This window comes from Salmo salar, chromosome 14 (genome assembly GCF_965601325.2).
Source record: "Salmo salar chromosome 14, fSalSal1, whole genome shotgun sequence".
In the NCBI taxonomy this organism is placed as follows: Eukaryota; Metazoa; Chordata; class Actinopteri; order Salmoniformes; family Salmonidae; genus Salmo; species Salmo salar.
The window spans coordinates 37,023,720-37,045,948 of NC_138304.1; the positions used below are offsets into that span (position 1 = coordinate 37,023,720).

The 22,229-nt window shown below is 43.7% G+C and overlaps 2 protein-coding genes across 4 annotated transcripts in view; both read right to left on the reverse strand.

Annotated features, from left to right (window-relative positions):
• The window catches only part of LOC106569365 (complement C3), a 56,358-nt gene extending 43,331 nt beyond the window's left edge, over positions 1 to 13,027 (reverse strand). Inside the window, exons 1-2 of the mRNA XM_014140672.3 lie at positions 12,876 to 13,027; positions 401 to 578 (exon numbers count right to left, since the gene is read on the reverse strand). Coding sequence (XP_013996147.1) covers positions 401 to 578; positions 12,876 to 12,946 — 249 coding nt within the window. The 5' untranslated portion in view covers positions 12,947 to 13,027. The remainder of the gene's footprint in view (positions 1 to 400; positions 579 to 12,875) is intronic.
• An 8,477-nt stretch (positions 13,028 to 21,504) lies between these two features.
• The window catches only part of LOC106569366 (complement factor B), a 43,640-nt gene continuing 42,915 nt past the window's right edge, over positions 21,505 to 22,229 (reverse strand). For all 3 annotated transcript variants that reach the window (XM_045694265.2, XM_014140674.3, XM_045694263.2), the window contains exon 18: positions 21,505 to 22,226. In XM_045694265.2, coding sequence (XP_045550221.1) covers positions 22,044 to 22,226 — 183 coding nt within the window. In that variant the 3' untranslated portion in view covers positions 21,505 to 22,043. The remainder of the gene's footprint in view (positions 22,227 to 22,229) is intronic.

The following is a 22,229-nucleotide window of genomic DNA, read 5'->3' on the forward strand; positions in this document are numbered from 1 at the left end:
AAATGAAATAATTGTGAACAATCTATAAACCACTTATAAATCTTGTATGAAGCCTTTATAAAGGGTGCCTTACTTTAAAGCCTTACAGGGACAATTAAAGGAATAGTTTGAGATTTTTACCCCAATCTAAATTGTATTCTTACCTTGAGAGAAGTGATGTGTTAAAAAAAGAAAAAAGAAAGATATACTGTAAACAATGCATGGCATTTAAAATAATAATGTATACATCCTGTAAGTAAGCAAAGCAAGAACACAGCCATGCAAAATGTCTTCCCTGCATACTTGCGCCACAAAAATATGCAAAGTGTGCAGCAGCACAAATGTTAACTTGCGTAAGGTATACATTTGGCTTAGGTCTGTGTTGTGAGCATGTGAAACTCATCCAAATCAAATATCTTACCTTTAGCTGATGCAGAGCCTGGTTGTTATCTCCAAGGATCAGTTTTTTTCCATAGAGCTTAGATCTTTTCAAAGGAAAGTCCATCACAGTAAGGTCCACCTCACCACCCACTGAGCTCTCCAAGTATATGTTCTCCTCACTGCCAACCCGAAGGATGTTTGGGGCCACCATTATGTACCTGCAACAACAAACGGACACATTACCAAAATAGTACTCATAGTTTATAATGTAGGTGGGCTTGAAATAAAATATGAAAACAGCAAAATATTTGTGACATTTTGACAGATGTTGTCAATTCATTTTTTTAATATGATGATAATTGCAAACCATTGATCAGTTCAGCATTGCTTTATGGTGAATAATATAGGCATTGGTTGAAGCTCAGTGTTCAAATCTCCCTACCATCATATCTAAACCAATATGACACCAATCTTGATGACAATTCGCAAATCAACTTGATTAGAGATACACAACACACTCCTCGCCTCTCGTCATGAACCTTCTGTCCATTACCGAGAACCAAATACCGGATTTTTAAACAGAGTCCTTAGTGTTAGGGTTGTCAGACAATGTTTTGCCCAGAATGAGCTCAATATCTAGCCTTGGATAAGAATGAGACTACACCGAGGTAAAGCCAGACGGATATTCGCGCTTTCAAACCACTTGAGCCACAGACTCCAAATTAGTGTCATGATGTTGGAAAAATTGCACAGGTCTTATTTTCACGATTTGGACCTTAATTCGCTTTGCAAAGCTAATAAACATGCGGAAATGTGAGCAGCATTTTGTATTCCTAGTTTCATTAGTTAGGGAGCGTAAACAAAGTACAAACTTTTTTTACATTTGAATTTCAATAGCTCCTTGGTCATGTGACCTACTGACTTCAAACAAGGTTCAGAATGTACAATCAGTGGGCCTACACATTACACACCCTTTAGTTTGTCCATTTTCATCTCACACCATTTTACATACATTTTTCAAAATAAACAAATTCAATAGCTCCTTGGTTATGTGACCTACTGACTTCAAACAAGGTTCAGAATGTACACTGACTACCCTTCTATATTAAACACCCTTTAGTTTGTCCATTTTCATCTCACACGTTCTTACATGCATTTTTCAAACTTTAGAATTTCAATAGCTTCTTGCTCATGTGACCTACTGGACTCAAACAAGGTTCAGAATGTACAACCAGTGGGCCTACACATTGCACACAAGTTAGTTTGTCCATTTTCATCTCACGCGATTTTACATTAATTTTTAAATCTTTAACTAGTTATGGATAGGGGGCAGTATTTTCACGGCCGGATAAAAAACGTACCCGATTTAATCTGATTATTACTCCTGCCCAGAAACTAGAATATGCATATAATTATTAGCTTTGGATAGAAAACACTCCAAAGTTTCTAAAACTGTTTGAATGGTGTCTGTGAGTATAACAGAACTCATTTGGCAGGCCAAAACCTGAGAAGATTCCAAACAGGAAGCGCCCTCTCTGACCATTTCTTGACCTTCTTTGTCATCTCTATCCAAAACAGCGGATCTCTGCTGTAACGTGACATTTTCTAACGCTCCCATAGGCTCTCAGAAGGCGCCAGAACGTTGAATGATGACTTTGCAGGCCATGGCTGAAAAACAGTAGCGCATTTGGTAAGTGGTCGATCTGAGAACAATGAGACTGGTGCGAGCGTGCACGAGACGACTCCATGTTTACATTTTCAGTCTTTGAACGAAAACGACTCCCGGTCGGAAAATTATCGCTTTTTTACGAGAAAAATCGCATAAAAATTGATTTTAAACAGCGTTTGACATGCTTCGAAGTACGGTAATGGAATATTTTGATTTTTTTTTGTCACGAAACACGCCGGGAGCGTCACCCTTCGGATAGTGTCTTGAACGCACAACAAAACGCCGCTATTTGGATATAACTATGGATTATTTGGAACCAAACCAACATTTGTTTTTGAAGTAGAAGTCCTGGGAGTGCATTCTGACGAAGAACAGCAAAGGTAATCCAATTTTTCTTATAGTAAATCTGAGTTTGGTGAGCACCAAACTTGGTGGGTGTCAAAATAGCTAGCCCGTGATGGCGATCTATCTACTCAGAATATTGCAAAATGTGCTTTCACCGAAAAGTTATTTTAAAATCGGACACCGTGATTGCATAAAGGAGGTCTGTATCTATAATTCTTAAAATAATTGTTATGTTTTTTTTGTGAACGTTTATCGTGAGTAATTTAGTAAATTCACCGGAAGTGTTCGGTGGGAATGCTAGTTCTGAACGTCACATGCTTATGTAAAAAGCTGGTTTTTGATATAAATATGAACTTGATTGAACAAAACATGCATGTATTGTATAACATAATGTCCTAGGAGTGTCATCTGATGAAGATCATCAAAGGTTACTGCTGCATTTAGCTGTGGTTTTGTTTTTTTGTGACATATGCTAGCTTGAAAAATGGGTGTCTGATTATTTCTGGCTGGGTACTCTGCTGACATAATCTAATGTTTTGCTTTCGCTGTAAAGCCTTTTTGAAATCGGACAGTGTGGTTAGATAAAGGAGAGTCTTGTCTTTAAAATGGTGTAAAATAGTCATATGTTTGAAAAATTGAAGTTTGGGGATTTTCGAGGAATTTGTATTTCGCTCCACGCCCATCATTGGATATTGGAGCAGGTGTTCCGCTAGCGGAACGTCTAGATGTAAGAGGTTTTAACATTTCAATAGCTCCTTGGTCATGTGACCTACTGACTTCAATCAAGGTTCAGAATGTACACTCAGTGGGCCTACAAATTGCACATCCTTTAGTTTGTCCATTTTCATCTCACATGATTTTACATTAATTTGCCTGCTTTGCCCCCCTGAAAGGCAGTGTCACTCACACACCTATTCACTTGGGCCTTCTCCCTGGGGTCTTCCTGACCTCCAGGCAGGCCCCCATTGACCTGGTGACCTCTGATTCCTGGCCTCTAGGCCTACACTCCCTGCCCGCCTGCCTGCCCTTTCCCTGGGCCTGAGAGTGTATAGCTTACTCCCTGGAACTACAGACCTCCACCTCTACTCTCCCTATCCGGTCAACACCCCTCTCCCTTGGCCTTGGAGTATAGCTTACTCCCTGGAATTACTAAAATGTCTATAGTCCCGCTGTCAGGAGTTCGAAACAGGCTCTGTGCTCCTGGTGACCCGGCCGCATTTTTCTGCTCACAGTCTAAGTCCCACTCCAACCTACATGGCCTGAGTGCTGCCCCCAGCCCCCGAGTCCGGCTGCCCTTGCTTGGACTCGGAGTGCCCCCTGCCTTGATGGAGGCCTCCTTGTGCACCTGGTAACCTGAAACAAGCTCTGTGCACCTGTTGACCTTTCCGCTTTTATCCGCTCAGAGACTAAGTCCCCAACCCAACCTCCACAGCCTGAGTGCTGACCCCAGCCCGAGTAACGCCCGGTGGTATCATCAGAGGCTTTTCTGTCTTACAAACTGGACATCAGTTGCCGCTACTAACCTTCAGCAGACTTTAACTGGGTTTTTACATCCAATCAACATCAAGTGCCAGCGCAATACTTATAAGCTTGAGAACCAAATACCCCTCGCAGTATCTAGCAGCACCATCAACCGGGTGTCGGAAGAAGCAACAGAAAATAATCATCCCCTTTCAATAATTTGCTTGCCCAGTCAGCCCTTTAAAAAAAAAGGTATTTCACCTTTATTTAACCAGGTAGGCAAGTTGAGAACAAGTTCTCATTTACAACTGCGACCTGGCCAAGATAAAGCAAAGCAGTGCGACAGAAACAACAACACAGAGTTACACATGGAATAACAAAACATACAGTCAAAAAGACAAGAGAGAAAAGTCTATATACAGTGTGTGAAAATGAGGTAAGATAAGGGAGGTAAGGAAATAAATAGACCACAGTGGTGAAATAATTACAATTTAGCAATTAAACACTGGAGTAATAGAGACTGGAGTGATAGATGTGCAGAAGATGAATGTGTAAGTAGAGATACTGGGGTGCAAAGGAGCAAAAAAATAAATAACAGTATGGGGATGAGGTAGTTGGATGGGCTATTTACAGATGGGCTATGTACAGGTGCAGTGATCTGTGAGCTGCTCTGACAGCTGGTGCTTAAAGCTAGTGAGGGAGATATGAGTCTCCAGCTTCAGTGATTTTTGCAATTCGTTCCAGTCATTGGCAGCAGAGAACTGGAAGGAAAGGCGGCCAAAAGGAGGAATTTTGTAAATGACATCGCCGAAGTCAAGGATCGGTAGGATAGTCCGTTTTACGACGGTATGTTTGGCAGCATGAGTGAAGGATGCTTTGTTGCGAAATAGGAAGCTGATTCTAGATTTAATTTTGGATTGGAGATGGTTAATGTGAGTCTGGAAGGAGAGTTTACAGTCTAACCAGACACCTAGGTATTTGTATATGTCCACATATTCTAAGTCAGAACCGTCCAGAGTAGTGACGCTGGACGGGCGGGCAGGTGCTGGTAGCGATCGATTGAAGAGCATGATTTAGCCCTGTGGGACAGAACCATAGGAACCACCTTTACCAGCGCTTCATCGATATTCTTCACTTTGACATGGGGGGGGGGGTGGTCACACTCACCCCATGGGTGATTTGAGTGTGACCGCAACAGGTGGGTACGCTCCTTTGAATTTCATCAAGTTGACATTCAGTGATCCGTGCCCAGTGGGAACCTAAGCTTCTTCCGTCCGTTTTATGGTTCCGCAGCAAATCAATGGGCGTGGATGGTACTACCCACATCAGATGTAGGCCTCCCTCCCCAGACAAGCTGTAGATACCCCTCCCCACTTCGTAGGGCATGAGCCAGATCCATGCAATGCCTTATCAATGCGGGGCCAATGGGTTTAGTCTCCGCCTCAAGTCTAGTGAGCGTAGAGGAGACCTCCCCACCTACATTGTTTGGGGCCGGCGAACGCCGTAGCTGGGGAGATTAAGCTCTTCCCTCCCCCATAATCGAAAACATTCCCTTTAAGTGAGATTAGTTTTTTTTAACCATTGCTCTCCCTTACTGAACGGTTTGTCCTGTCTGAACTAGTTTCATTTGGCTTTTTTTTTCTTTGATAAGGGCCTTGCGTGCGTCCAGAGTTGCCACCGCCAACCGCCGGACCCAACACCCCACCGGTCCGCCTTCGGCCCGCCGACGGACACTACTCCGATGAACCCCCGCACGCAGCCCCTTGCGAGACCACATACGAGAGACCGCGAGATGGGCCGCACAACAAACTTCCAATGGTGGTGAGAGGAGGGTGATGGAGCGACTGCTCCCCTAACCGCGGCACTGGCCCAGCCCCGCTTCGCACCCCAGCCCGACCGACCCAGCCCTTAGTCAATCCTTATCCCGAAGTTATGGATCTTTTTTTGCCATCTTCCCTTACCTACATTGTTGTAACATGCCAGAGGCTGTTCACCTTGGAGACCTGCTGCGGATATGGGTACGGCCCGGCGTGAGATTTAAACCCTCTCCCCCGGATTTTCAAGGGCCAGGGAGAACTCACCAGATGCCACTGAAATCGCAACGCTTTCCAGGGCTTGGGCCCCTCTCTCGGGGCGAACCCATTCCATGGCGCCCTGCCCTTCACAAAGAAAAGAGAACTCTCCCCGTGGGCTCCCGCCAGCTTCTCCGGGATCGGTCACGTTACCGCACTGGATGCCTCATGAGCCCGTGACCGCCACTCCGTGGATATTCTGAAAGTTGTTTGAGGTAGGTTGGTCACATTACCAAGGAGCTATTGAAATTCGAAAGTTTGAAAAATTCATGTAAAATCGTGTGAGATGAAAACGGACAAACTAAAGGGTGTGCAATACAGAAGGTTAGTCAGTGGACATTCTGTACCTTGTTTGAGGTCAGTAGGTCACATGACCAAGGAGTTATTGAAAATAGAAACATTGAAAAACATAGAAAATTAATGTAAAATTGCATGAGAAGAAAATGGACAAACTAAAGGGTGTGCAATGTGTAGGCCCACTGATACATTCTGAACCTTGTTTGAAGTCAGTAGGTCAAATGACCAAAGAGCTACTGAAATTCAAAAATGTAAATAAATGATTTAAAATAGTGCGAGGTGTAAATCAACAACAAAAAAGTGTGTGCAGTGTGTGTCTATGCCATTGGGTTAGCTAGAGCTATTGAAATTTGAAAAATTAGATTTGTCACTATGTTGACGGTCCCTAACTGCTGTTAGAGAACGTAAGGAAAACTACAGGCGAATATCCAACCTGAATCTTTTACCTCGGTCGAGACTACAGCATCCATAAAGTGACCATTAGACTTGCCAGCTTTCGGACTGAATACGTTTGTAATTTTGATTACATTTATAATTTCTCTCTCATTTTTGTCTGTTAAGAACCAAAAATGTGCTACCATTATGTAGCATTTCTGATACATTTCTGAAACATATTTTCAGCCAAATCTCAGAGTTCTAACACCGGGTCGGTTGCTTGGCAACAACACAGCTGTTTGCGCCATGCCGCCAGTCTTAAGAATTGTTTGCGAACAAACCTAGGCTACTGTATATAGTTAGCTATATGGTGGTATTCAAGCTTAAGTTAATAAATGCACCATATATTTTAATTAGCTAGGTAGTTAACTAGCGAACGTTAGAAAGTCCAGCAGCTAGCCTCTGTAGCTAGGAAACAGCAGTCACCTGAAAGCTAACTACTAGCGAACAGGCAAATAAGCCAATGAATGTGCTTTTGTTTTGATTAGTTAGCTGGCTAGCGAACGTAACATTATACCTTATACCAGTCAGATGAGAGCTAACGTTGGCTAGGTAGCTAACCAACAAACAAGGAAAGCTAGCTAGCAATATTTTTGCCAAGTAACGTTTTTCATATAAAGGCTGAAGTCACCATGTGTAAACTGCTGATCTAGACACTTCCCTGAAATTAGAGCACAAACAAATATGATAGCGAATGTCCTTGGCTGCTATGAAAGCAAGTTAATGTTAACTACCTAGGTAACGTTAGCCAACGTAAGACTAACTTTAGCTAACGTGTATGCACCACAATATATCATACTTTCTTACACAAAACATAGCTAGTTAACATTAGCTACGTTAAGTTTAAACCCACCGAACTTGGGGGAACTGCCATGCTGCTCCCATTCAATTGTATTGCACAGACCAAGCCACGGTAAGACGAGGTAGCCAGATTTGTGACAGGGAAGATATTGCAGTTAGCTACGCTACATTTCCTCGACTAAGACCAACCAAGACTACAACACAAACCATAACGGAGAAAACAATTTGCTTTGTTAAGGTCTAGGGGGCAGTATTGAGCATTTTGAAAGAAATATGTGCCCATTTTTAACTGCCTCCTACACCAACTCAGAAGCTAGAATATGCATATTATTGTTCAGGTTTGGATAGAAAACACTCTGAATTTTCTAAAACTGTTTGAATGGTGTCTGTAAGTATAACAGAACTCATATGGCAGTCAAAACTCTGAGACAAATTCTGACAGGAAGTGGATACCTGATGTGTTGAATTACCTTTAAACCTATGCCATTGAAACACACAGGGGCTTATTAATCTTTGAGCACTTCCTATGGCTTCCACTAGATGTCACCAGTCTTTAGAAAGTGGTTTGAGTCTTCTACTGTGAGAACTGAACGAACAAGAGCCTTGGAACGGTGGTGGCTGATTAGACTCTGGCGCGCGAGTTCATGTTGGGTACTCTCGTTCCAATACGTTTTAAAAGAGAATGCAATCGTCCGCCTTGAATATTATTCATGTTCTAGTTGAAAAAGGCACTAATGATTTATGCTATACAACGTTTGACATGTTTGAACGAACTTAAATATTTTTGTTCCCCTCGTTCATGAAGAGAAGTCCGGCAGGCATAGATCATGTGCTAACAACACGGAGCTTTTTGGACATAAATTATGAGCTTTTTCGAACAAAACTACATTTGTTATGGACCTGGGATTCCTGGAAGTGACATCTGATGAAGAGAATCAAAGGTAATGGATTATTTACATAGTATTTTCGATTTTAGATCTCTCCAACATGGCGGTTAGTCTGTATCGCAAAGGGTATTTTTCTGGGCGCAGTGCTCAGATTATTGCAAAGTGTGATTTCCCAGTAAGGTTATTTTTAAATCTGGCAATCCGGTTGCGTTCAAGAGATGTAAATCTATAATTCTTCGAATAACAATATAATATTTTACCAATGTTTTCGAATAGTAATTATTTAATTTGTTGTGCTGATTTGACTGGCGGTATTGGAGGGAAAAGATTTCCTCAACATCAACGCCATAGTAAAACGCTGTTTTTGGATATAAATATGAACTTGATAGAACAAAAAAATGCATGTATTGTCTAACATAATGTCCTAGGAGTGTCATCTGATGGAGATTGTCAAAGGTTAGTGCATAATTTTAGCTGGTTTTCTGCTTTTGGTGACGCGTGTCTTTGCATTGACAAAACATTACACACAGCTATTTTCAATGTACTGTCCTAACATAATCTAACTTTATGCTTTCGCCGTAAAGCCTTTTTGAAATCGGACAACGTGGTTAGATTAAGGAGATGTTTATCTTTCAAAGGGTGTAAGATAGTTGTATGTTTGAGAAATTTGAATTATGACATTTAATTGTTTTCAAATTTGGCGCTCTTGATATTTCACCTGTTGTTGATAGGGTGTACCAGGGGTGGGACGCTTGCGTCCCACATAGCCCATAGCGTTTAAGAAACCGTAAGCTAGTTATGAACCACATATACACTATATACAGTACCAGTCAAATGTTTGGACACCTTTTTATTTATTTTTTTATTTCACCTTTATTTAACCAGGTAGGCAAGTTGAGAACAAGTTCTCATTTACAATTGCGACCTAGCCAAGATAAAGCAAAGCAGTTCGACAACATACAACAACACAGAGTTACACATGGGGTAAAACAAATATACAGTCAATAATACAGTAGAAAAATAAGTCTATGTACAAAAAATTGTGAGCAAATGAGGTGAGATAAGGGAGGTAAAGGCAAAAAAAGTCCATGGTGGCAAAGTAAAACACTGGAACGGTAGATTTGTAGTAGAAGAATGTGAAAAGTAGAAATAGAGAATGGGGTGCAAAGGAGTAAAATAAATAAATACAGTAGGGGAAGTGGTAGTTGTTTGGGCTAAATTATAGATGGGCTATGTACAGGTGCAGTGATCTGTGAGCTGGTGCTTAAAGCTAGTGAGGGAGATAAGTGTTTCCAGTTTCCAGTCCACACCTACTCATTCAAGGGTTTTTCTTTATTTTTACTATTTTCTGCATTGTAGAATAATAGTGTCGACATCAAAACTATGAAATAACACATATGGAATCATATAGTAACCAAAAAAGTGTTAAAGCAAAATATATTGTAATGAAACAGGCAGGGAGCAGGCCTTGAACCCTTGACCTTCTAGCCCGAAGTCCAGCGCGCTATGGACTGTGCCCCAAAAGCATGCTCGAGTGGCAGAGTCGATATCTGCGCTTATAAACCCAGGGTCATTACACTATATTAAAGTAGCCACCCTTTGCCTTGACAGCTTTGCACACTCTTGGCATTCTCTCAACCAGCTTCATGAGGAATGCTTTTCCAACATATGCTGAGGAGTTCCCACATATGCTGAGCACTTGTTGGCTGCTTTTCCTTCACTCTGCAGTCCAACTCATCCCAAACCATCTCAGTTGGGTTGAGGTCAGGTGATTGCAGAGGCCAGGTCATCTGATGCAGCACTCCATCACTCTCCTTCTTGGTCAAATAGCCCTTACACAGCCTGGAGATGTGTTTTGGGTCATTGTCCTGTTGAAAAACAAATGATAGTGGGACTAAGCGCAAACCAGATGGGATGGCATATCGCTGCAGAATGCTGTGGTAGCTATGCTGGTTAAGAGTGCCTTGAATTCTAAATAAATCACTGACAGTGTCATCAGCAAAGCACCCCCACACCATCACACCTCAACGCCTTCACGGTGGGAACCACACATGCAGAGATCATCCATTCAGCTACTCTCCGTCTCACAAAGACACGGCGGTTGGAACCAACAATCTCAAATTTGGACTCATCAGACCAAGGGACAGATTTCCACCGGTCTGATGTCCATTGCTCGTGTTTCTTGACCCAAGCAAGTCTCTTCTTATTGGTGTACTTTCGTAGTGGTTTCTTTGCAGCAATTTGACAATGAAGGCCTGATTCACGCAGTCTCCTCTGAACAGTTGAGATGTGTCTGTTACTTGAACTCTGTGAAGCATTTATTTGGGCTGCAATCTGAGGTGCAGTTAACTCCAATGAACGTAACTCTGGGTCTTCCTTTCCTGTGGCGGTCCTCATGAGAGCCAGTTTCATCATAGTGCTTGATGGTTTTTGCGACTGCACTTGAAGAAACTTTTAAAGTTTTGAAAATTTCCGTATTGACTGACCTTCATGTCTTAAAGTAATGATGGACTGTTGTTTCTCTTTGCTTATTTGAGCTGTTCTTGCCACAATATGGACTTGGTCTTTTACCAAATAGGGCTATCTTCTGTATACCAACCCTACCTTGTCACAACACAACTGATTGGCTCAAATGCATTAAGAAGGAAAGAAATTCCACAAATTCACTTTTAACAAAACTTTCTACAAATGTACTTTTAACAAGACACCTGTTAATTGAAATGCATTCCAGTTGACTACCTCATGAAGCTGGTTGAGAAAATGCCAAGAGTGTTCAAAGCTGTCATCAAGGCAAAGGGTGCCTACTGTACTTTGAAGAATCTCAAATGTAAAATATGTTGATTTGTTTGTTTAACACTTTTTTGGTTACGACATGATTCCATGTGTTATGTCATAGTTTTTTGTCTTCACTATTATTCTACAATGTAGAAAATAGTAAAAATAAAGAAAAAACCTTGAATGAATAGGTGTCTCCAAACTTTTGACTGGTAATGTGTGTATATATACATACACAAAAGCAGGTGGACACCCCTTCAAATTAGTTGATTCGGCCATTTCAGCCACCCCCTTTGGTGACAGGTGTATAAAATCGAGCACAGAGCCATGCAATTTCCAAAGACAAACATTGGCAGTAGAATTGCCTTACTGAAGAGCTCAGTGACTTTCAATGTGGCACCGTCATAGGATGCCACCTTTCCAACAACTCAGTTTGTGAAATGTCTGCCCTGCTAGAGCTGCCCTGGTCAACTGTAAGTGCTGTTATTGTGAAGTGGAAATGTGAAGTCCACTTGTGAAGTGGAAACAGCTGCGAAGTGGTAGGCCACACAAGCTCACAAAACGGGACTGGCGAGTGCTGAAGCGCATAGTGCGTAAAAATCATCTGTCCTCCGTTGCAACACTCACTACAGAGTTCCAAACTTCCTCTGGAAGCAATGTCAGCACAATAACTATTAGTCGGGAGCTTCATGAAATGGATTTCCATGGCCGGGCAGCTGCACACAAGCATAAGATCACCATGCGCAATGCCAAGCGTCGGCTGGAGGGGTGTAAAGCTCGCCGCTATTGGACTCCAGAACAGTGGACACGCGTTCTCTGGAGTGATGAATCACGCTTCACCATCTGGCAGTCCGATGGACGAATCTGGGTTTGGCGAACGCCAGGAGAACGCTACCTGCCCAAATGGATAGTGCCAACTGTAAAGTTTGGTGGAGGAGTTATAATGGTCTGGGGCTGTTTTTCATGGTTTGGACTAGGCCCCTTAGTTCCAGTGAAGGTCAATCTTAACGCTACAGCATGACATTCTAGACGATTCAGTGCTTTCAACTTTGTGGCAACAGTTGGGGAAGGCCCTTTCCGGTTTCAGCATGGCAATGTCCCCGTACATACAGAAATGTTTTTTTGAGATCGGTGTGGAAAAACTTGACTGGCCTGCACAGATCCCAGAACTCAACCCCATCGAACACCTTTGGGATGATTTGGAATGCTAACTGTGAACCAGGCCTAATCGTCCAACACCAGTGCCCGACCTCACTAATGCTCTTGTGGCTGAATGGAAGCAAGTCCCCACAGCAATGTTCCAAAATCAAAGGGGGGACCATTAATGCCCATGATTTTGGAATGAAATGTTCAATGAGCCTGTCCACACTTTTGGTCATGTAGTGTGTGTGTGTGTGTATATACACACACACACACACACACACAGGTATACATAATTTTAATAGCAGGACACTGTAAAGTCCATTATCCATCTTTAGAGTATGAATTAGGCTGTTTGAGAAGGTTTGAATCCTAAGCAACATGCTTACACATAGCTTGAAGTACAATACCAACATAGCTACTGTAGTAGGTCAAAGCTGTGTGCTGTAAAACCCTAGTAGGCATTGTGGTGCTCGTGTAAATTGTATTTCTTTTTTCGGCTTCAGACCAATGCCTATTCTCACTTAAAACTTAGTTTTTGTTTTTTATATATATTATAGAAATGTATAAGATCATAACTAAGTCATCATGTAACCACTTACCCGAGAGACAAAACAAGGTCAAGAGACTTACGTTTGACCCAGAGATGAACGGCAGAGGGAGAGGATGAGAAGGAGAGCTGCAAGGAGCTTTGAACACCCCATGTTGTCAGCAATGTAACCACTGTCCAGATGAAGTGCCTAGTCCCCTCTAATGTAGTCAGTCAGTGTTAATTTTTAACTTGGAGTGAGAACCTAAGCTACGACTGTTTACCATAGCAAGGGAAGAATGACCTGGACCAGACTGAGACAGACAGAAACATGCACCCACAATTTTCAACAATTGCAACAACAAAAAAATCTTACGTGTCCAAAAATGAAGTCTGATGGATTCATTCTATCTACCACGTACTGCAAAAATCACTGTTGATTGTCAAAAAGTATAATCCCAAATGATGCAGCAGCTCTCTCTCTCTCTCACTAACACACACACACAAACTGAAAAAGTAGTTTTGTATGCCGGTAAACAGTTTATTTGACAAATAATTATATTTACAGTGTAAGGCCTATTTGTAACTGGTTGTAATGTGGGTTTCACATTACAACCAGTGTCATGATGTACTATGACACAGAAGTATTTATCCAATTTCCACAGTAGTCTACATAATAAGATGCTTGTAAAACAAAAGATAATTGTCACAACTGTCATTCACCCTGGCAAAATCCCTAATTATTTCTCGCAATACTTACTTGGGATAATGATTACAAGGAAATTCCTCTTACCGTAAAACTATCTTTTGGTTCTTGACCAAAGCAAAGTCCAAAGGCAATCTTTGTGTTTTGACACATAATCAACAGGTCAAAGATCTCAGATTTCAATGAGATATTTGACTGAGCTGTCAACAAACCAAATCCTAATGTTGATTTGTAGTAAAAACTGAAACTGTTGCAGAAATTTGCTTCATATTCCTACAATTCACATACAAAATCACAAACTTAAAATAATTCACAACTTCTGCATGGGCTAAATAATATTTGAAGTTGTCACTGCTGTCGAAGGAAGAAGCGGACCAAAGTGCAGCGTGTGTGTCGTTCCACATTTTATTTACACTGTGAAACTATGCAATACATAAATAAACTGAATGACGACAACAACAACAAACCGTGATGCAGAGGTGAAACATACACTGACTCAAAGATTATCTCCCATAAAACCCAGGTGGAAAAAAACCCTACTTAAGTATGATCTCCAATTAGAGACAACGAGGACCAGCTGCCTCTAATTGGAGATCATCCCAAACAAAACCCCAACATAGAAATACAAAACTAGAACCGGAACATAGAAATAAAAAACATAGAGAAAAAAACCCTGTCACGCCCTGACCTACTCTACCATAGAAAATAACATATTTCTATGGTCAGGACGTGACAGAAGTGTTATATGCACCAATTGTTTGTAGTAGGTATGCAGGTTACACCAAAAATTATCAGTCAACAAATTTTAAAGGCTCATACTCGATTTCATCTTTTTATTTCTCCCAGATGCTCCTTGAGGAACGTTTGTATTCGGAAAAGGTTAATATGGTAATCTCGAGATGCTGCACTTGAAGGGGGTTGCCGAATACTACTCGTACACAGGTCCTTAAACCCCAGTTTATCACACACATCTAAAGCAAAAATAAGTTGATTGCTTTAATAATACAGAGATAATTTTTGCATTTTTCTTTTAAGTTGCCAAGATTAACACACAAAAAAAACAGTAGTACCTGACCTTACATAAAGACATAATACATGCACGTTACAAGTAAACAGAATGAACTAAAAATAACTTCTAATCCTGCAAATCTCAGGAGAATGTCACCGGTGCGATTTCCTGTTTATCTTGATACAACCAGCACCATGCTGATAAAAAAAACATAGTATTTAAATGTGGAAGTATAAGTTATATACACTCACCTGAATCCAACATTTTTGATTTTTCAGTTACAGGGCACCACCAGATTCACCTTTAAATGTACACATACTGTACATGTAATACAATGTCATATAGCCTACCTGTATGTGCACACTGCCAGGTGAGATACCATATATGTAAATTACCATTCATAAATATTACACAGCAATGGGATGTGCTAGAAAATATAAAAATGACTGTATGCAGAATTTTCCTGTAATACTGTGTTTAGTTTCCATAGTGATACATTTCCTTGATACATTGATTGAACGTACCTTTGCAGGCAACGTCCTCAACTTTGTCTTCTGTCCCTCCTGTACACAGGAAGTTCTTAGTCACAGCCTCCTTGTAGTTTTTAATGCCCTCAGCTTCCTCTGCATCCTTAATACAGCTCTCCCTCTGTGAAAAAGTAACAGAGACTGTCAGAGTTCACAGAACCCATCATTGTGGTATTCACATCGTAACTCTTATTCTTATAGCCATGGACGAATCAGATTGTGGAATTGTTTAAAGTACTTTCTAGACTCACTACTACTTTTATTACCAAGTAGATCATCCTCACAGGCAGATGCTTACAGATTTCTGAATAAAAAGTAGATATGTGTTTGGGTGAAAGTTTGTAAGCCTAGACACTGCATAAACATTGCTATGGCATGTCTGATTGAATTCCAGCCTGCTCATGGCCCGCTCAAAGCATGATTCGAAAAATCAGTTTGAATCTGCTGGCGAGACGGTTTTCACACAAACACACTTCGGGGCGTGAGAGCTTGTCCGCCCTCGTCTCCTGCCTCTCAGGCAAATCCCTGGAGTGGGCCAACGCCGTATGGAGTGAGGGAAACGTGGCGATGGACCATTACGCAGGGTTCACCCGCCGCTTTTGGGCAGTGTTCGACCACCCGCCTGAGGGTCGAGCGGCGGGTGAACGTCTGTTCCACCTGAGGCAGGGGACGAGGAGCTCCCAGGATTTCGCCTTGGACTTCCGGACCCTGGCTGCCAGCGCGGGATGGAACGATAGGGCCCTGATCGATCACTACCGGTGCAGTCTGCACGAGGACGTCCATCGGGAGTTGGCCTGCCGAGACACCACCCTCACATTGGACCAGCTGGTGGACCTGTCCATCCGGCTGGACAACCTGCTGACTGCCCTCGGCCGTCCGGATAGGGGTCTGTCAGTTCCATTCCCCAGCACCTCTGCTCCGACGCCCATGGAGCTGGGAGGTGCTGCACTTAGGTTGACCGGAGGAGGGGCCATTCCCTGCACCATCTGTGGCCGCAGAGGCCACACTGCTGGTCGGTGCTGGGGGGGTTCCTCAGGGAGTTGAGGCAGCAGGCAGGGCACTATCGTGTCACCCCAGGTGAGTCGGCACCAGGCTCACCCAGAGCCCCCTGTTGCTCACATGTATGTGTTTATTTCATTTCCTGAGTTTTCCCTGCATTCCCAGCATAAGGCGCTAGTAGATTCAGGCGCAGCTGGGAATTTTATTGACCGTTCATTTGCCCATAGTTTAGGGATCCCCCTTGTTCCTGTGGATATGCCCTCCCTGTGCACGCCCTAGATAGTCGACCATTAGGGTCAAGGCTGATTAGGGAGGCCACCGCTCCACTAGACATGGTTATGCAGGAGGGTCATAAGGAGAGAATCGGTCTCTTCCTTATTGATTCTCCTGCGTTTCCCGTGGTGCTGGGCTTACCCTGGTTGGCCTGTCATGACCCCACTATTTCGTGGCAACAGAGGGCTCTCAAGGGGTGGTCACGAGAGTGCTCAGGGAGGTGTGTGGGGGTTTCCATCGGTGCGACTACGGTAGAAAGTCCAGACTAGGTCTCCACCGTGCGCATCCCCTCAGAATATGCCGATTTGTTTCTCGCCTTCTGTAAGAAGAGGGCGACTAAATTACCACCTCATCAATGGGGGAATTGTGCGATAAATCTCCTGGTAGGCGCAGCACTCCCCAGGAGTCACGTGTATCCTCTGTCACAGGAGGAGACGGTGGCTATGGAAACATATGTCTCCGAATCCCTGGGGCAGGGATACATTCGGCCCTCCACTTCACCTGCCTCCGAGTTTCTTTTTTGTGAAGAAGGATGGGGGGTCTGCGCCCGTGTATTGACTATCGAGGTATCAATCAGATCAATGTGAGGTACAGCTACCCGCTGCCTCATCGCCAGTGCGATCGAGTCAATGCACGGGGCGCGCTTCTTCACAAAATTGGATCTCAGGAGCGCTTACAACCTGGTGCGTATCCGGGAGGGGGACGAGTGGAAGACTGCATTTAGTACCTCCTCGGGGCACTATGAGTACCTCGTCATGCCGTACGGGTTGATGAATGCTCCATCAGTCTTCCAGGCCTTTCTTGACAAGGTTTTCCGGGACCTGCACGGGCAGGGTGTAGTGGTGTATATCGACGACATTCTGATATACTCCGCTGCATGCGCCAAGCATGTGTCCCTGGTGCACAGGGTGCTTGGTCGACTGTTGGAGCATGACTTGTACGTCAAGGCTGAGAAATGTCTGTTCTTCCAACAGTCCATCTCCTTCCTAGGGTACCACATTTCCACGTCAGGGGTGGAGATGGAGAGTGACCGAATTTCAGCCGTGTGTAATTGGCCAACTCCCACCACGGTAAAGGAAGTGCAGCGGTTTCTAGGGTTTGTCAACTACTACTGGAGGTTTATCCGGGGTTTTGGTCAGGTAGCAGCTCCCATTACCTCACTGCTGAAGGGGGGACCGGTGCGGCTGCAGTGGTCGGCTGAGGCGGACAGGACTTTTGGTCACCTGAAGGCTCTGTTTACCTCGGCTCCCGTGCTGGCTCATCCGGATCCCTATTTGGCGTTCATAGTGGAGGTGGACGCGTCCGAGGCTGGGATAGGAGCCGTGCTCTCTCAGCGCCTGGGCACACCACCAAAGCTCCGCCCCTGTGCTTTCTTTTCGAAGAAGCTCAGCCCGGCGGAGCGAAACTATGATGTGGGGGACCGGGAGCTGTTGGCTGTTGTCAAGGCTCTGAAGGCGTGGAGACATTGGTTTGAGGGGGCTAAACACCCTTTTCTCATCTGGACTGACCACCGCAATCTGGAGTACATCCGGACGGCGAGGAGACTGAACCCTCGCCAGGCAAGGTGGGCTATGTTCTTTACCCGTTTTGTTTTCACTCTAACCTACAGACCAGGTTCCCAGAACACTAAGGCAGACGCACTGTCCTGGATGTATGACACAGAGGAGCGGTCCATGGATCACACTCATACTTCCGGCCTCTTGCCTGGTGGCACCGGTGTTGTGGGAGCTGGACGCGGACATTGAGCGGGCGTTACGAACAGAGCCCATTCCCCCTCCAGTGTCCAGCTGGGCGTCTGTACATTCCGTCTGCTGTCCACGACCGTTTGATCTATTGGGCCCACACGTCACCCTCCTCTGGTCATCCTGGCATCGGTCGGACGGTGCGTTACCTTAGTGGGAAGTACTGGTGGCCCACCTTGGCCAAGGACGTGAGGGTTTATGTTTCCTCCAGCTCGGTGTGCGCCCAGTGCAAGGCTCCCAGGCACCTGCCCAGAGGGAAATTACAACCCCTACCCGTTCCACAACGGCCGTGGTTGCACCTGTTGGTGGACTTCCTGATGGATCTTCCTCCCTCACAGGTCAACACCATGATCCTGGTCGTTGTAGATTGGTTTTCTAAGTCCTGCCGTCTCCTCCCTTTGCCTGGTCTCCCTACGGCCCTACAGACTGCGGAGGCCCTGTTCACACACGTCTTCCAGCACTACGGGGTGCCTAAGGACATAGTTTCTGATTGAGGTCCCCAGTTCACGTCCAAGGTCTGGAGAGCGTTCATGGAACGTCTGGGGGTCTCGGTCAGCCTCACCTCAGGTTTTCACCCCGAGAGTAACGGGCAGGTGGAGAGAGTAAACCAGGATGTGGGTAGGTTTCTGCGGTCATATTGCCAGGACGGGCCGGGGGAGTGGGCGGCGTTCATCCCCTGGGCAGTGATGGCCCAAAACGCACTCCGCCACTCCTCCACTAACCTCTCTCCTTTCCAGTGCGTACTGGGGTATCAGCCGGTTCTGACACCGTAGCATCAGAACCAGATCGAAGCTCCTGCGGTGGACGAATGGTTTAAGCGCTTGGAGGAGACCTGGGACGCCACCCATGTGCACCTACAATGGGCCGTGAGGTGGCAAATAGCGAGCGCCAACCGCCACCGCAGCGAGGCCCCGGTGTTTGCACCGGGGGACCGGGTCTGGCTCTCGACCCGAAACCTGCCCCTCCGCCTGCCCTGCCGGAAGCTGGGTCCGCGGTTTGTGGGGCCATTTAAAGTCCTGAGGAGACTGAACGAGGTATGCTACGGTTACAGCTTCCCCCAAATTATCGTATTAATCCCTTATTCCATATGTCTCTCCTCAGGCCGGTGGTGGCTGGTCCACTCCAGGAAGCTGAGGTGCGGGAGGTTCCTCCGCCCCCTCTGGACATCGAGGGGGCCCCGGCGTATGCTGTTCGAGCCATCCTGGACTCGAGGCGTCGGGCAAGGGGCCTTCAGTACCTCGTGGAGTGGGAGGGGTACAGTCCGGAGGAGAGATGCTGGGTGCCGGTGGAGGACGTCCTGGACCCTTCGTTGCTGCGGGATTTCCACTGTGTCCATCCGGATCGCCCTGCGCCTCGTCCTCCGGGTCGTCCTCGAGGTCGGTGTCAGCGCGCGGCTCAAGGGGGGGTACTGTCACAACTTCCGCAGAAGTCGGTCCCTCTCCTTGTTTGGGCGGCGTTCGGCTGTCGACGTCACCGGCTTTCTAGCCACCGCCGATCCACTTTTCATTTTCCATTTGTTCTGTCTTTGTCTTACACACCTGGCTTCACTCAACCAATTACTTGTTTATTATTTAACCCTCTGTTCCCCATGTTGTGTTTGTGAGTGATTGTTTATTGTAATTCGATCTGTCTTTGTGGGCTCGTGATGTTACTTTGTAAATTTGTCTTTTTGAGTAAAGTACATTGATATCTGCTGTCCTGCGCCTGACTCTCTACACCAGCTACACACAGGAACCTTACAGATGTGCTGTCCATCAAATAGTGCACTGTTGCTTGGTCATTGAGAAGCGAACTAACAATTGTATGTTATTTATTGTTAAATCGCAGATTGTTCTGCCCCAATGCAATTTGCAGACAGGGCTGGGCTACATGTAGGCATTGTTGGGGAGTAATGTAATCTGTTTACAAAAAAACCTGTAACTGTAGTTGTTACGTTACCAGCAAAAATACTTGAATCAGATTACAGATACCTTTGAAAAAGTATATGATTACTTCTTGGATTACTTTTAAATTCAGAAAGAATTTTTGCAGAAAAAATACATTATGCAACCTTTGCTTTCTCAATGACATTCAATTCAGTGTTAAAAAAGGTGCACTTTTAAATTTGTTCCACCTGAAACCACTATGATGACACAGCAAATGCGTTTGATGGATCCTTTTTGTCTTCTTCTAATGCCTTTTTAGGGGAAAGTAATCCAAAAGTAACTGAAATTAATCAGATTACATTACTAGTTTGGGTAATCCAAAAGTTACTGATTCGAATTTTGGTCAGGTAACTAGTAACTGTAACGGATTACATTAGAAAGTACAAACCCTGCATGTAGGCTAGTTTAGGTTGTTATGTAAGCAAAATGCAGAGCAACAAGGGACACAACCCAAAGAAGGATAAAGGAGCCCCCAACTCTGAGGAAGAGGAAAAGAGCACAGAGGAAACAACTCAGGACCAATGTACAAACAGCTATCTTCTCCCTTCGATCCTTGGCCACATGGAGAACACACCGATTCAGTATAACATTCCTAATAGTCAGATATCTCCAGGTCTCTTCTTATCTTTCATTCTATTTCCTACTTCTTCATGATCATTCTCATTATGTTTGTAAATATGTTGATTAGCATTATTAAATGTTGATTGAATAAAAAATAAAGTGTTTGTTTTGTTATTTTGGTAAAGAACACCAAATAATTCATACCATCAGATGAATAAATTTCTTACTATTATTATACATTTTAGTCTTATAGATTATTATTAAAATAGATTAGTATTATTAAAATAACTCACAAGTCAGGTCCTCTTAGAACACCATTTTGTCCAGGGCCATGCACAGACCTTTTGAGGGGCATGTGCTCAAACAAAAAAAAGTTAATCGGAACGGCAACTGCGGTCACAAACTAGTTGAGCAATTATTACAAGAAGAGGGGAAAGCCGCACAATCTGAAGAGTAAAGTATTTAACAAAACTGATCATTGGCCACTTGAATAAATGGAACACTAGTCCCTTTTAATAATGTCACTTTAATAATGTTTACATATCTTGCATTACTCATCTCATATGTATATACTGTATTCTATACTATCTACTGTATCTTTGTCTATGCCGCTTTGACAATGCTCGTCCATATATTTATATATTCTTAATTCCATTCCTTTACTTAGATGTGTGTGTATAAGGTATTTGTTGTGAAATTGTTAGATATTACTTGTTAGATATTGCTGCACTGTCTGAACTAGAAGCACAAGCATTTTGCTACACCCGCAATAACATCTACTAAACACGTGTATGTGACCAATAAAATTTGATTTGATGAGGGGGGGCTGCTAAAATGTTTTTCTCGCAAGGTGGAGGGGGGAGTATGGATGTGGGTATGCAGACCCACGAACTACTGTGGCTCCTCATGATGAGTTCCGGATATTTGTGGCCCCCACCCCCATCAAAGTTGCCCGTCCCTGATTTAGAATGAGAAGATGTACCCACATAGATTGAAATAAAAAATGAAACATTTATTGGATTTAAAAAATATGCCATGCCCAAAAGCCACTGTAATCTAAAAATGACACACATAACATCATTGTCATCTCCACTGGCAAAATTCATAATAATTTCTCGGAACACTTGACTGGGTTAAAAATTAACCAGGACATGCCCCTTATCGTAAAACTATCTTTTGGGTCTTGACCAAAGTAAAGTCCAAAGACAAACATTGTGTTTTGATGCGTAACCAATTACACAACAGGTCAAAGACAGCAGATTTTCATTAGATATTTGACTGAACTGTCAACAAATACACATTTTAACTAAACCAAATCCTGTTAATTTGTAGTAAAAATCTAAACCATTGCAGACATTAATTTCATTTTCCTACAATAAACATACAAACAAAATCACATTGACTGAAAATAATGAACTACTCTTCACATTTCACAACTTCTGCATGGGCACAACTTCTACATTCTATTTGAATTGTTGATATAGGCCTACTGTATTTATCACGTATGTATGCAAGTTACACATATGACTTTCAGTCAACAAATTTTAAAGGCTCATAATTAGTTTCATTTTTTTTTTCTCCCAGGTGCATCTTGAGGAACTTCTGCATTCGGAATAGGTTAATGTGGTAATCTCTAGTAGTTGCAGTTGAAAGAGGCTTTGGGATATTATTACCCATACACAGGTCCTTAACCCCCCAGCTGATCACACCCACCTA